Below are 14,580 nucleotides of genomic sequence, written 5' to 3' on the forward strand. Positions count from 1 at the left end.
GTCTGCCAGATTGAAGAGTTTCCTCTCGTGTGCTGTTCTAGTAGGTTGTCCCAACCTCCCAGAACCAATTTCAGCAGGCAGGGGGAGCTATGTTGCAGAAGCCCTGGAGTTAGGTGGATTCTGCTCTATTTCCTCAGAAACGTGACAAAATGATTACTACTTATTACTAGGTGCAAATTAATGTTAAAAGTAGAGTTGCAGATGATCTGTAGAGAATCAAACCCAGAATGGCACCAGCATTACTTTAGAATACATTAATTACCTCTCAGTGTCACATAAGTAAGATCGGGTAAGAGAAGAAATAAGCAACCTTCCATCCAAATAATCAAGCTGAACCACACGAGAATCAACAGTGGTTATAATCTGAACCGGAAACATCACAAATGCAGTGGTAGCCTAAAGAAAGGTAAAGGAGAAATGTACAGTGAATTATTTCAGCACTGAAGGAAAAATCGACTTGCAAAATTGATTACATGAAACTGGAAAAATACACAAATAAAATTCAAATTGTTCAGGTTGCACTTCATTTTGTTTTTAAAATGCCTGGATACCCTCTCTGGAGTTGTAAATGCTCATCAGTATCTAAGGATCAATAAGACCCAGGCTTAAGCATGAAGAAATAAAACATGAACTGCAAAGCAGCTTCCAGAATTTTGTCCTCATATTTTGTCTTTTTGCAACAAAATGTTTGTATCAGAATTATGTCAGAATTCAGACATTACAATTTTTACAGATCATGTAATGCAAATAAGATTATCAAGATCTACATGTGACCCCCTGCTTAATTCTGTAAATTTGGGCACACACAGTTGAGTGTTTCCCTTTATGCACGAGTTCGCATATACTCTAGCTACTTTCATGGTAAGTACTCCTCTGTCATGGTAAGTATTCATCACCATTGCAGTAAATGTGGTAAGGCCTATGTTCCTTCCTAAAGTTGGAATTGGGGAGTGTACAAGAGATCAATTCCCACATCCAAGCTGCACTTTGGATGTCTTTGGAAAATCTCAGAAATGCCAGGCCAACGAAGATCAGGATGACAACAGGGGCTTGTGTATATTATTCTTCCCTTTGGTGATTCTCCAACACATCAGAAGTACTGTGATGAACTATATGATGCACTAGCCTCCGTCTTCCTCTCAGCCTTGGAAGATCCTAGTAACCTCAAAATCTGGCTTAGACCAGCCAAAATGTGTAGAAGCCTGCTCTTATGTTCAAAATCTCACTTAAAATTTACCTTTCCTTGTTTGGATGTATTAATCTTGATGGCAGACACTTTGCCCACATGATCACCAACAAAAACACGAAATGCACTAGTATCCCAACAAAGAGCTGTTACTTTTCTGCCTTTGTGCTCAGAAGACACATAAATCCTTTCTGGTTTCCCACGACGTTCCTGATTCAATTCCCAGACAACAACAAGGCCTTGGCTGTAAAGTATAATAACTAAATTACTAAAATAAAAATCTGTCATCTTCTCACAAACTCTCACATATTTAACAGTGTTCAGAATCTACATACAAATATTTATTTTATACAACCTTTGTATGCCACTCGAGCAGCTTATAATAAATGTATACAACAAATACTGTACAGTACTTGAAAATGTAGAAAACTGAAATAAATCCAAGTTCTTCTGATTTGTCAGCTCATGAACTTACTGCATCTCTCTCAGCTTAAGAGACACTGGCCTGGTTCAGACATAATGACAAATAATGGATTGTCATTTGAACAATAAGCCACAGTGAGCCTCAGCCTCCCACCTCCTCTTCCCATTCATTTGCATGTGAGAAAAGAAACTTTTATTAATTTATTATTAATATGGTTTATAGGCCACTCTCCATTAAAAAATCCCAGACTGTTTAAACTGCAAACAGATCAATATCCCAACAGTAAACAGCAAAATACATTAAAATCTAACTACAACAATGAATAATAAATGGAACAGATATAACCCTTCCACTTATAGTTTGCTGCAAACCAGTTTGGTATTGTGTTGAATGCAGCAAATGCTGGCTTGTGTTTGCTCTATTTCAGATCCAGGTCTGAGGTCTAAACAAATCACAGCTGATTGCTTTTGGTAGCAAGAGCAAAGCAGCAGTGGAAGAGCCTAGCCTTCCACAAATGAAGGGAAGAGGAAGATGGAGTACATGTGCTCCTATAAATATGCTATACTTTAAAATGGTTAGCCTCTAAATGTTTACATTATTTTCATCATCGGAATAGATTCCCTTATTTGCATTACTGAAATGCCTCTACCATTTCCAAAAAAATAACCCAGTACTGTAGCGCCAAAACAATAATCCAACTTGTTTCAAATACATAAATAACTGTTCTCACCTTGTAGCTACAGCAACGTAGTCCTCATCATGTAAACAAAAGGCAATGCGGGAAATGGCACCTTCCTACCAGGAGATAAAGCAGATTTGTCCTATAAAAATGCTGTTATGCATTTTTTTTCATATTCATTGCCCACTCCCTACCTGATTTTTGACATATGAAAGAAGGAAGGAAAAATAAAAATCAGAGTCTGTTCTAGGTGGACTATCCCTTTATCTCACCAACTGCCCTGTGGGAAGGATTCCGGTGACTTAATGCTTTGAGATTGAGATTGATAGTATGATTGTATTAATGCATTTTCACTTTTGTTACTTATAAGCTACCTTATTAGGCTGAATATAAGAGGTCTGGATGGTGGCAAACTGAAAACAGGCCGTTTCTGCAGTGACTTCTAGTTTGTGGAATGCTCTCCACAGGGATGCACACCTGGCATCTTCATTATATAGCCTTAAACACTGGTCAAAAACATTCCTGTTCTTCCAAGCATTTGGCTAATGGCCTTTGGAACTGAGGAGGGTTTTTTTGTTATTATGGTATGTATTTTTGTGTTTATATATTGTAAACCGCCCTGTGATCTTTGGGTGAAGAATGGTAAAAAATAATAATTTAGCTTTGATGTCTTATTCGTCTTCTTGATCTGATTTCTGCATTAGCTACAATTCACATTTTAGAAGATTTTCTTAGTCATCTAAGGCCTGAAAGAGCAGCTGAAAAGACTTGGGGCGATATCCAACTAGCTCACACTCAAGAGTAGTCAAAACAAAACAAATTCCTTCCAGTAGCACCTTAAAGACCAACTAAGTCAGTTCTTGGTATGAGCTTTCGTGTGCATGCACACTTCTTCAGATACACTGAAACAGAAGTTTCCAGACCCTTCTATATAGTGAGAAGGTGGGGAGGGGTATTACTCAGAAGGGTGGTGGGAATGGGTGATTGGCAGATAGCTGTGATGAGCCTGTTGACGACTCTTAACAACTGCAATAGGTCTTACAGGAAAAAGCAAGGGGTGAAAAGGTGAAAAATGGCTTTGTCATGTATAATGAGATAAGAATCCACGGTCTTTGTTCAGACCAGGTTTCTCCATGGTTTTCAGTTTGGTGATAAGTTGTAATTCAGCAGCTTCTCTTTCCAGTCTATTTCTGAAATTCCTTTGTAGTAAAACAGCTACTTTGAGATCTTGTATAGAATGTCCTGGGAGATTGAAGTGTTCTCCTACTGGTTTCTCTGTCTTGTGATTCCTGATGTCCGATTTATGTCTGTTTATTCTTTGGCGTAATCTACTCAAGAGTAGATCACTGAAATCAAGGCACTTAAGGCCATTAATTGCAGTGGCTCTGCTCCAAGTATGACGTGGCTAAGTATCATTCTAAATTTTGTAAATGAGATACAAAATTGTATCTAAAATAAAAAAACTTTATTTTTTATTGTGGTATGCTTTAATGAAACAACTTTCTCAGTGTCTGCAAATAACATTTCATTCTTAGCCTGAGGTTTCTTAGAAGCATTCCTTCAATCTTACCTTATGAGTGAGAAAAAGTCTCTGTTTCCGGCTATCTTTCTGGATTAGATTCAGGCCTCCACCAGAGCTACCTAGCGCCAACCATTTTTGAGAAACTGCTATACATGTGCACTTAGAAAAGAGAAAAAGGATAGCGTTAAAAACCAGCTGGTTGCTGTAAGAAAATACATTAATGATACTTGTTTTATTTTCAGTTCTACTGAGGAAGAAAAAAAATTATCATGGAATGGGGACTCTATTTCACTCTTACTACTGATCCATTATAATAGCAAATGGGTCAAAAAATGTCTTGCTATGAACTGCTTAGCATGACAGCAACAAGGTGTTGTCTCTCCTGTAAAGAAATATAAACCACTTACAAATTTCTGTTGAAATTTGTAGTGGTATCTAACTAAGTGAAAGAGGCCTCTCCTTGCGCCCTTAGAATTACAGAGTATAGCTAACAGTGCCCTAAATTATACTCTCCAATAAATAGTACAGTACCAACTCTTGCATATTTTCCTTCTACTTAATAAAATAATTTGTGAAATCCATTAAACAGATAAAATCTTCTCTTCAAAAATAAGCAGAAAGTTTTACCATCAGGTTCTCCCCACATTCAGAATATTATCTTCTTAACATTTGTCTTTTAATTGTCTTTATGATTGAGAACTCCTGCTTTAGCCTCAAAGCTTCTTGTAAAATTTTCTGCCAGTGGATGTCTACAGTTTCCACCTTGGAATGTATGCTATGAACTACAAGTACATGGTATTTCTAAATGCTGTTAAGCAAATATCAACATTATAGCAATTATGACTTGAACGCACCTTCAGACGATTAGAATCCAGCCTGAGAGCAGAAAGGAGTGGACTGAGGCACTCAAACTCTGCCAATACATGGCTGCAAGATTCAGGTACCACAGGCATAGACATCACTGGCATGAAAGATACAACAGTCTCTCAAAAGTTTGTTATTGCTTCATTTTCCAGCTCCACCTATCAAAATGAAATATAAAAATGTGAAATACAACTTTTTCACTTGTTAAACATTTGGATTCCTATACATTTATTTCTTCTGTGAAGGTACATAATTTAACATTGCTAATACTTCTATGATAGGGCAAATAAACGGAACCATAGACAGATGGATATCAGTTACACAACTGCTAATTAGCTGACTGATCCAGAACTGGTAAGAATATTGAACCCTTCAGCTTTCTGTAGCTTCAATTCCAGATTGAACTGAATCAGGGGAACTGAATTCAGGGGAACTCACTTCAAACATTCACATAGAAATGGCTGGACTGCACATGCCAAATACAACACAATAATGTACAATACTTGCAAATCATCTCATAAGAATTTGGGGTGCACTTTCTATGAGAAAAATGGCCCCAGTACATTGGCATAACCAACAGATATCAGCATCCACCCACAAACCCAGTGCAAAGATGAAATCCAAAACATGCTCACATACTTGAAAGCAGAACAGTTTAATGTGTTCATTTTTGGTCTTTAAATAGGAAAGACTCGATCATAACAAAGACCACACTTTTTTCTTCCAAGCTCTTCTCCAACCCACATAAATTCAATAAGCGATAGAAAAAGGAACCTTCTATTGTCACCATATATGAACCAAATGCAAATCATAGCACAACAGAAATGTGGGTGGTTGTTGCCAATTCCATACAAGCAATGCTTTTTTTCAGGGGGTACTCAAGGTTAAGAAGTACCCGCACCTCTTTTGTTGTTGTTTAAAAGTGTGGCACTTACTGTAACAACTTCATGGTGAGTACCGGCGCCTATTTTTCTAGGAAAAAAGCACTGCATACAAGTCATTACTTTTGTACCAGACCTGCGGTCCGAAAAAGTAACTGGGATTTGAAGCATGGACGCTCCAACTCCGTGCCAGGGAAAATTCATCTCCTATGATGTGCCCTATTAACCCAAAGCACTTCTGAAAGGATTGCCTCCCCACCCCCAAAAGAGAGATCAGTCACGTATGGATAAGGAAGCGGACTCTGCACCCAAAACACACTTTGGTCCAACCTTCTGAGAGCCTAAGAACACCATGTAAAGCCATTTGCTAGGGACAAGATTTGGGGATGGCGCCCAAGGCCAAAAGATCGCAAGGCAAATAACGTCAGAGGGAAGAAATAAGGAAGCGAGACTGAGCTTCAGCGGAAGGCCCCGAACCGAAACCCCTCAGCCGCCTCGGCACACCTGGCAGCAGAGAAGCACGCGGGGCACCTGCCGAGCCCTCTCCCCTTCCAACCCTCCCCCGGGGAAAGGAGGGGGCGGGATAACAAGCGCCCACCTGAGGGACAATAATGCCGCAGCCGGGAAGTCGGCTTCGGGAGTGCGGTTCGCCTCAGCTCCGGCTACAGGTCGGCTTTCCACGCCAGCCCCACCCGCCTGTCAGCTGCTCGGTTCTCCCGCCTGGCCTGCCCCGCCTCCAAACACAACGCAGGGCGCGTGACTTCACCGCCCCTTCCCCCCGCCCGCCCCTTAGCAGGCGTCATCCAAATGCGTCTGGCAGTTGCGTCACGCCGTCTCGCTCCCTCCGCGTCACGTGACGGCCACGCTCGCTCGGCCCTCCCCTTCCTCCCCCCCCCCTTCGGACCGTAGCTGAGGCAAGAGCCCCCTCCCCCCTCAGCGCGGCGGCGCCGGCGACCTAGAACGCACCCGCGGCACGTACGGAATGGAGGACGGGCGGGGCAAGGAACGGGTTCCTCACATCTGCAAGACCCGGTGGCGGACTCGTAAGGAATGAGACGAGAGTAACTGCCTTGTTATTGTTTCGTCGTCATCCTCCCCCTTCCCCCCCCCACCCTTCCTTCAGGACAGTGTCATGGCCGCGGTGGGGCGGGCAGGCCTTCACGTGACCAGGGAAGCGTCCTGGTGGCTGACGGGCACCGTCACGTGACGTGGGTAAGTGGCGCGGCGGCGGGAGTAGTAGTCTCCTTTTGTCACGTGATGCGGTTTGGCTTCTGCCGTGCGTGAGCTAACTGTTTCCGGTCACGTGTGCCTTCTCTGCCGAGCTCCTTGGCCGCCCCATGGCCCGGGAGGAGGCGGCGGCGTTGCGAGACCTTCAAGCCGGGAGCGAGGCGTCGTTGGCGTTCCGTGCTGTCCGCCTTTGGAAGTGAGGGCTTGAGGGCTTCAGTGTGTGCTGCCAAGATCAGGAGGAGCGAGGAGTGAAAGTCCAGGGCCTCGGTAGTTACCCCTCACGGTAGGGGGCCTGACGGATTCAACGGTTCCGGGTTCGGAGGCCCGTCTCACTAGTTTTTGCTTCTTCGGAAACGGGTAATGAATCTTTAATACTGGTCTGGGTTTCCTCTCTTCATGAAAGCCTGCTTATTACAAGGCCATAGGATGTGGATATAGTTGCGCATGGCGAGGAAGCATGGGTTGCCCCCCCCCCTCTTTCGTACCTGTCAGTCCTTCCAATTAATATTTGTTTTTACCTCTACTTTAGGAAGTACTGTGGTATATCTTTACAGAGCAGCAAAGTTTTGTTTTGAGTCTGTATGTTTGCTTTTCGTGCTTTTTAATCTTTTATTCTAAAACTGTGCTATAAGTGCAGTGGAAGGATTGGCTAATAACTTGGAAGGGGTGGTGTGGGAGAGGGCTAGTGCAGTTTTGGAATGCTGAAGCTTTTCTTCCAGGAACTAGGGCCTAGAAATGTGGAAGGCAGAGTCTTCTGAATGAATAGAAGTATTGTTTAGATGTTGGAAGATGCATGTGCATGAGTTCTGCTTTGCTGATAGTACAATACAAATAACCTTTAAAAACCCACATTACTGTTTCCTATAATATATTGCTAAGTTCTCGATGGCACAAGAAATCATGTGCAGGCACACTTTAAAATGCAGAGTAAAGAAAGTGCTTGGTGTTTCTATTACAGGGTTCTTTAGTGCAGGCATCTCCAACCTTTGGCCCTCCAGATGTTTTGGACTTCAATTCCCATCATCCCTGACCACTGGTCCTGTTCGCTAGGGATCATGGGAATTGTAGGCCAAAACATCTGGAGGGCTGCAGGTTGGGGATGCCTGCTTTAGTGCATTACAGCTGAGTGCCTGAAACAAAGCATTTGACGTTTTAACACAATTTGAGAGAGGCACACAACTCTCTTCTAAATTAGTACGTACTGTATATCCTATTTGTCAATGGGTAGTACTTTGATTTACCAAGCTTTAGTAGGTAGGCTGTGTAGGGAATTGGTGAGATAACACTGATGTGATTATTCCTTCAGTTGTGAGTTCCTTCAATAATGTGAAAGAAAACTTAATGGACTGGAGGAGAAAACTTTGATTTAGAAGCTGGGTGTATGTTACGACGTTAGTCAGTTAGATAGTGTTTTATGCAAAAGTCAGTACTGTACATGCATGCTTCTCTGAACACACATTGGAGACTGTGGGAACAAATCTCTGATGAAAGTTAAGAATGAGTTTGATAGTCCTTTATTATCTTCCTGTTGAAAGAATACACACAGCTGCAATCGGCTTTCCCCCAGCTCTGTGAATGCTTTACAAAACAAAATTAATTACATTTACCCATCTATACAAAATTTCTGAGTGTTTGATAACTGGTAGTTTTTTAATACTGAGTGACAACTTGAGCTAAGCACTCTTTTACAACCAGATAGGCAAAAAAGCTTGTGCCATTCTAACATTAGCAGAAGAAGGCTGGGCAATAATGACTTGGTCCAAGGTGAGGGTTGGTTTTTTCCCCTTAGTAGGACTTCTGTTTGCATCTCTATCCAGTTTACATCATCTAAAAATAATTTTACCACAGGCAAAACAATGACACTGTGTATATTTCATTGTGTCTGTGATGGTTCTTTGGAGTCTATACAGACAGCAGGATAGACATGTTCATCGTGTGGCAATATAAATGAGATGCATTCAGTTTCTTACCTTTGGTTAGTTGAAGTATAATGTTTTGTCTTTCAAAACCATAGCTTAGAAGATTGAAAATAAGACTGGCTCATGTGTTCTGCATCCAAAGCAAACAGAAGAATTCAAGCCCACTTTAGACCTTGAATAATAGGGGCGGTATGAGTGTTCCACTGCAGAAACAGAAATCCTTGAACTAACAGAACTACTTCATTGTCTATTGCCAGCTGTTCTAAGCAGTCATAATATGAGTATATTAACTAATATGCTGATGTTGTATGGATTAATAGAGCAGTTCTAAAGTTGGAAGTATTTCCTGTTCAAGCAGTAAACCTTAAACTGACTGACCTTTTTCCTAGGGCAGTATAAAAAGCCATACTAGTCCAGCACAAAAAGGATATCCATGCAAGATATTGAACTTGGCCAAACCAACCTTCAGAAACCTTTTATTGAAATATAAGCTAGGCTAGTTATTAAAAGTAGTCTTTGCTTTTTGTGCTATTAGTGTTCATTTAATTTAGGAAGAATTAGTCTTCTCTGGTGTTCTATCATAGTTCTAACAGCATTTGCTTGTGAAGTGTTTGGCTGAAAATTGCATTATGAATATATGCAATACTCATTAAGTGGAGCCCAGAGATTGGAGCATATTACTATGATCTTATGTTAACTGAAGGGGCTGCCTATTTGCTTCTGGGTTCAGTTTAAAGTGCTGGTTCTAGCCTTTAACCAAATGATTTGCTGGGACCTAGTTTTTTGTTTTTTTAAAAAACAAAATTTATATACCACTTGATTGTAGTAAAACCTCTAAGTGGCTTACAAGAAATATTAAAATTATCAGTAAAAAACTATTTAAAACAATTAAGAACTTTTAAAAATAAGTAAATGTGACAAAGAAAGTTTAATTGTTGGTTATTTCAGGAACTGCCTACACCTGTGAGCCTCTCTTTTTAAGATTTCTGAAATATCTTTAAAACCAACAACCCTGTCAAATTTGCCACTTATTAATTACGTGTTTCCACTTCTCTATAGTGTGTAGTGAAACATAGCTGTGTTTCCATATCTTCACATTGTTTATTTCCCTGCCCGCATCCCACCAGAAGCAATCAACAGTGTGAAGGAGGCATGGGGAATTGCAAGGTGTGATTACACCAGGAAATTGGAGATGGGAACTTGACATGTGGTTGCCACACTAAGACTTGTGTTTATTGTAACCTACTCAGCTCCATTCAGGGCAGATTTTAATCCGCAGCACTTGCCAACTAATCAGTTAAAGCTTGATGCTTTTATTTGAGGGGTGGCAGAATTACTAATCCCTATCTCTTTTTTTGAAGACTAGTATCTGGAATATGCAGGACCCAGTGAAATTGAGTTAGAATCAGTTTTCAAATAATTGCATGCTCACTGCAGGTCTCCTCAGGGAAGTCTGTGCAAGGACCCTGGACCTGCCAGAGAGAATTTATGGGTTTGCAGGGAGGAGGAAGGGAAAAAGCATTCCACTTTCACAGCCATTGGATATTATACAGTATATTTTGCAGTATACATTGCAAAGTGGTTTGGGATAGATAAAGGGCTTATTCAGCAAATGGAACCACCAACTGAAACAGTCAAATTTTAAAATGATCATTCAGCAAGGAAGAGTATATTTTAAAAGGTTATTAGATGGCACTCTCCCAGCACTTTTTCGCAAGTTTCATAATCTGTTGGACAATATAAAGGCTTAGGGAGATCAATTGGCATTGGACTTTACTTGATTCCCCTCATTTTCAGATCAGACAGAATTATGTCTTTGGACTATTGGTCATAGCTGTATTTCCAAACATTTTGGGCCAGATTCAGTAAACAATTGCACTAACAGAAGCCCACAGGAGCCTTCCAAGTGCAAAGGGACTTCTCTCTTCTCTCCATGCACCCACTCAGATTGGCTCTAGGGGGTTGAGAGAGCCCCCAGAACAGTGTGCAGGGGAGGAGAGGGAAGATTGCTCCATCTGGCAAGCGGAAATGAAATAATTGTAATAGCATAATGTTGAATTTCACCATTAACATTAATATTTCATGTTTTTAGGTAGTTTTTAATCAACATAGCTCTTATGATGTTAGCCCACTATAGCAATTGAAAGTGAAGCTTTTAATGTGATTCAGTAACAGGAAGACCTACATGCTACTATAGCAGACCAATTTGCTATAGTGGAAGAGAATTCCTGATGCCCAACAGGACTTTTCCTTACTGTTCTTTCCACCAGCAATGCATGCATACACTTAAAATCTTCTCTTGATGATTGGAGGAGCCTTATTTGGTGGGCAGCAGAGGGGGAAAAGGGAAGGAAAGTCCTATTGTGTGAGTAGAATTCCATTCAGACATCATCAAATGCAATCTGGTTTTTTTGCATCCAAAATCTTAAATTTGTCTGCTCTACTTCCAGTCTGGAGAATAGAAGGTTATCTTTCATTTTTCATGATTCAGAAAACAAAATGCACAAATAACAATAAAATGTAAACTCTTTGACCACCTTACAACCTGTATCTATGTGATAGCCTGTTCCTTGAATTTTCAAATATAATTCATACTGGAGAGAGCTTGGGCTTGTCTTGTTCTGTCTTCTGGCAGGGAAAACAAAACAAAGGGAGGTGGAAGATGCTGGTGTCAGAAGACTTACCGTATTTTTTTGTGTATAAGATGCCCCCTACTTTTGGGGACCCCAAATTTAGAAAATGGACATGATTTTTAACCTTAGTTTAAAGTAAAAAAAACCCTAGTCTTATACACGGAAAAATACAGTATGTGCCTATAATCAGTATTTTTGTTTAATTCCTGGGTCATTACCGTATTTTTCGCTCTGTAAGATGCACCAGACCACAAGACGCACCTAGTTTTTGGAGGAGGAAAACAAGAAAAAAAATATTCTGAATCTCAGAAGCCAGAACAGCAAGAGGGATCGCTGCGCAGTGAAAGCAGCAATCCCTCTTGCTGTTCTGGCTTCTGTGATAGCTGCGCAGCCTGCATTCGCTCCATAAGACGCACACACATTTCCCCTTACTTTTTAGGAGGGAAAATGTGAGTCTTATAGAGCAAAAAATATGGTATATTCATTGGTGGAAACAATAAACAATTCACTGCTCATTTGACAATGGGCTATTAGTCCCCCCCCCCAAAAAAAATTGCCTGATGAATGGCTGCAAGCCAGTTAAGTGCATTAACAGCAACCAGCAATGAATCTCCTATTTCCAGTGCAAACCAGAGGCGTTGCGGGGGGCGGGGCAGGGCGGGGCAGGGCACACTGGCACCACACCATGGGGGCAGCACTTAGTGTGAGGCCTGAGCCATGCATCTCTCCTAGGAGTGACATGGTGGCTCAGGCGCCTGCAGGCTCTGTGCTACCCAAAACGGCAGCCGTCTTACAGCTGAGGGGAAGATGGCGGGTGGACTCCTTGGAGGCTCCGTGCAGCGCACCCTGCCCTGGCTCACCCCACCCCCATGGGTGGCTTGTCCCGGGTGCAGGAGCTGCTAGCTGCCCCACTGGTGGAAGCTTCTAAATTGTTAAAGCAAGTGTGAAACTATGGAAAACAAATAATGCTGAAATAAATTTTTCTTTTTAAAATGCAGTCCTCTGTAGCCATTATGGCAACATCATCTGAAGAAGTGTTACTAATAGTAAAGAAGGTGCGTCAAAAGAAGCAGGACGGAGCTCTTTACCTCATGGCTGAAAGAATAGCCTGGGCACCTGAGGGCAAAGACCGATTCACAATCAGCCATATGTATGCAGATATAAAATGTAAGTGAAATGCCTAACACTTGTTTCATCATGTAACGTTTGGTTGAATATAAATGTTAAATGCTTAGCTGTTCTGTTTGAAGAGTTCAGGATGGGGGCTAAATAAACAAACCTCCCTAAACATGTTTGAGTCATCACGCTCATTGGATATTGCATTGTTGTTTTAGTTTTGAAAAAATAAGACTTGCAGAACTCTAGCTGTTTCTCCACAGCAACATTATGTGGAGATATTATTTTCTTGGAACCTGCCAACTTTCGCTGCACTGGCTAGCGTTACTGTCTTACATAACTGCTCCTTACTGTTTGCGATTCTTTTGCTTTCAGAAATGAATTGTCTTTATTGGGAGAAAACCTGTGGGTCTTCCCAGTGATAAGTGGAATAACATAAATATGGGGAGATGCTGTGATTTATTAAGAAGAGTTCATGGCTTGTACATAGGAAGGATTTGAGCAGTGGTTTTCAACTGGGGTGCCTTGAATGATGGTCAGGCATGTTGCAGGCAACACTGGCCTCTCTCCCTCTTTCCTTCCCTCCCTCCTCTGATGCCCTCTTGTGTCTCTGCCTCCCAAAGGCTTGCACAGCTGTTTGTTGCAGCAGCCCTGGCTATAAGCTCTGGAGGCAAGTGGTGCCTCTGGGAGACACCTCTCTGGGGCAGGGGGGAGAGCTCAGAGACCAGGGACGGCAACTTACCGGAGGACTCCCAAGGAGAGGGGAAAGGAGGCTGAGGGAACACTCTACAAGGGAGGGTGTTTGAAAAAGGATGAGAGGCTGCCAGCTCTGTGAAAGGCGTGACATAACTGGACTCCTGAGCCCCACAGGGGTGCCACAGAAAGACTGTAGTTGGTTAAAGGAGCCGTGGACTCAAAAAGGTTGAAAACCTCTGGATTAGAGCATGAGCCCCAGGCTGTCCTCTAAAGGGATTAGGATAACAGTGCAGTGAGAGACATCTGTCCATTGAGTGTCAGTCAGGCCTCATTGCTGTTTATGTGAATGGTTGCTGTAAATAGATATTGAATTGAATTGTATGTGCCACTCTTCTGTTTTAATAAGTGTTCCAGGTGGCATTAGAAAAGTCATACAAGCTGAAATTTATTGTTGTGCACATAGAAATTATTTGGGGAGCACTTCTGTTGTGTAATTTATATTCTTTAGGCCAGAAGATCAGTCCTGAAGGCAAAGCTAAGATTCAGCTTCAGTTGGTACTCCATGCAGGGGACACAACCAACTTCCATTTCTCTAATGAGAGCACAGCAGTGAAAGAGAGAGATGCAGTAAAGGATCTCCTTCAGCAGCTACTGCCCAAGTTCAAGAGGAAAGCTAATAAAGAACTTGAGGAAAAAAACAGGTAAAGAATGTCCCTGTGTCTTTTACTTACAGTGTAAACCAGTTTTGGTAATTTGTTAAACTGTCTTGTAATTGTGCCAGATCCATTATGGCTAAGTTATTGGGAGCTCCTGTCCCTAATTGTAACAGTAGCCTGGCTTGATTTCCAGATGCATAGATGTTGTGCGAGTGGAGTGAGGCGTACTCCTCTAACTTGTCAGAAGTGGAGCTTTTCCTCATAGTTGTTGAGCTGTTGCCATATTAGTAAATAGTAAATTCTGTATTAAGGGTATGTATGCTGAAACTGGCATAAAATGAATTGCAGTAGCCTTCATTGGACTATGTTTTACTGATTTAATAAAGTATTAGATGTCATGGAATTGCTTCCATTGAAACGTTCCCAATTAGAACAAGATTTTCTGTCTGCACAGCAGGACCTCCTCTCTTACCCACTCCTAAATCTCTACTGGGGGTTCCCCAACTCTCCCGAGCCAATTGAGAGGGGCTCACAAGGAGAGGGGGAAAGAAGTCCCATGGTGCAGATGGAAGTCTTGAATCACTTTAACTGCTCTAACTTGTTCTCCCCAAAAATGGAAGCTCCACAATCCCAAGTGGTAAAAAGCAGCTGTTACGTAAACATACACAGAACTGTGCAGTAATTCTATAAAAAGTAGCTGGTTAAGATGGGGAAAACAATACTTTTGAAAAAGATTGTGTGTGTCCCTTCAGAACCTTCAGTTCTCCAGAATCTAAG

At 41.7% G+C, this 14,580-nt stretch overlaps 3 protein-coding genes across 10 annotated transcripts in view; 2 read left to right on the top strand and 1 right to left on the bottom strand.

Annotated features, from left to right (window-relative positions):
- HPS5 (HPS5 biogenesis of lysosomal organelles complex 2 subunit 2) overlaps positions 1 to 6,655 on the bottom strand; it is a 29,834-nt gene extending 23,179 nt beyond the window's left edge. The window contains exons 1-6 of one of the 3 annotated variants that reach the window (XM_081840345.1): positions 6,523 to 6,655; positions 4,666 to 4,833; positions 3,860 to 3,970; positions 2,341 to 2,405; positions 1,238 to 1,430; positions 263 to 396 (exon numbers count right to left, since the gene is read on the bottom strand). In XM_081840345.1, coding sequence (XP_081696471.1) covers positions 263 to 396; positions 1,238 to 1,430; positions 2,341 to 2,405; positions 3,860 to 3,970; positions 4,666 to 4,779 — 617 coding nt within the window. In that variant the 5' untranslated portion in view covers positions 4,780 to 4,833; positions 6,523 to 6,655. Of the gene's footprint in view, positions 1 to 262; positions 397 to 1,237; positions 1,431 to 2,340; positions 2,406 to 3,859; positions 3,971 to 4,665; positions 4,834 to 6,154; positions 6,293 to 6,522 lie in introns of those variants that run through there. The other 2 variants (XM_081840346.1, XM_081840344.1) reach the window with 2 other exon arrangements.
- Positions 1 to 14,580, top strand: part of LDHA (lactate dehydrogenase A) — a 76,001-nt gene that overhangs the window by 20,269 nt on the left and 41,152 nt on the right. The window lies entirely within an intron of this gene.
- Positions 6,461 to 14,580, top strand: part of GTF2H1 (general transcription factor IIH subunit 1) — a gene marked incomplete at its 5' end in the record, with an annotated part of 330,296 nt that continues 322,176 nt past the window's right edge. Inside the window, 3 exons of one of the 6 annotated variants that reach the window (XM_081841204.1) lie at positions 6,461 to 6,599; positions 12,334 to 12,502; positions 13,656 to 13,848. In XM_081841204.1, coding sequence (XP_081697330.1) covers positions 12,349 to 12,502; positions 13,656 to 13,848 — 347 coding nt within the window. Of the gene's footprint in view, positions 6,600 to 6,657; positions 6,769 to 6,852; positions 7,141 to 12,327; positions 12,503 to 13,655; positions 13,849 to 14,580 lie in introns of those variants that run through there. The other 5 variants (XM_081841202.1, XM_081841205.1, XM_081841201.1 and 2 more) reach the window with 5 other exon arrangements.

Source organism: Podarcis erhardii (assembly GCF_964252035.2).
Source record: "Podarcis erhardii genome assembly, chromosome: 1".
In the NCBI taxonomy this organism is placed as follows: domain Eukaryota; kingdom Metazoa; phylum Chordata; class Lepidosauria; order Squamata; family Lacertidae; genus Podarcis; species Podarcis erhardii.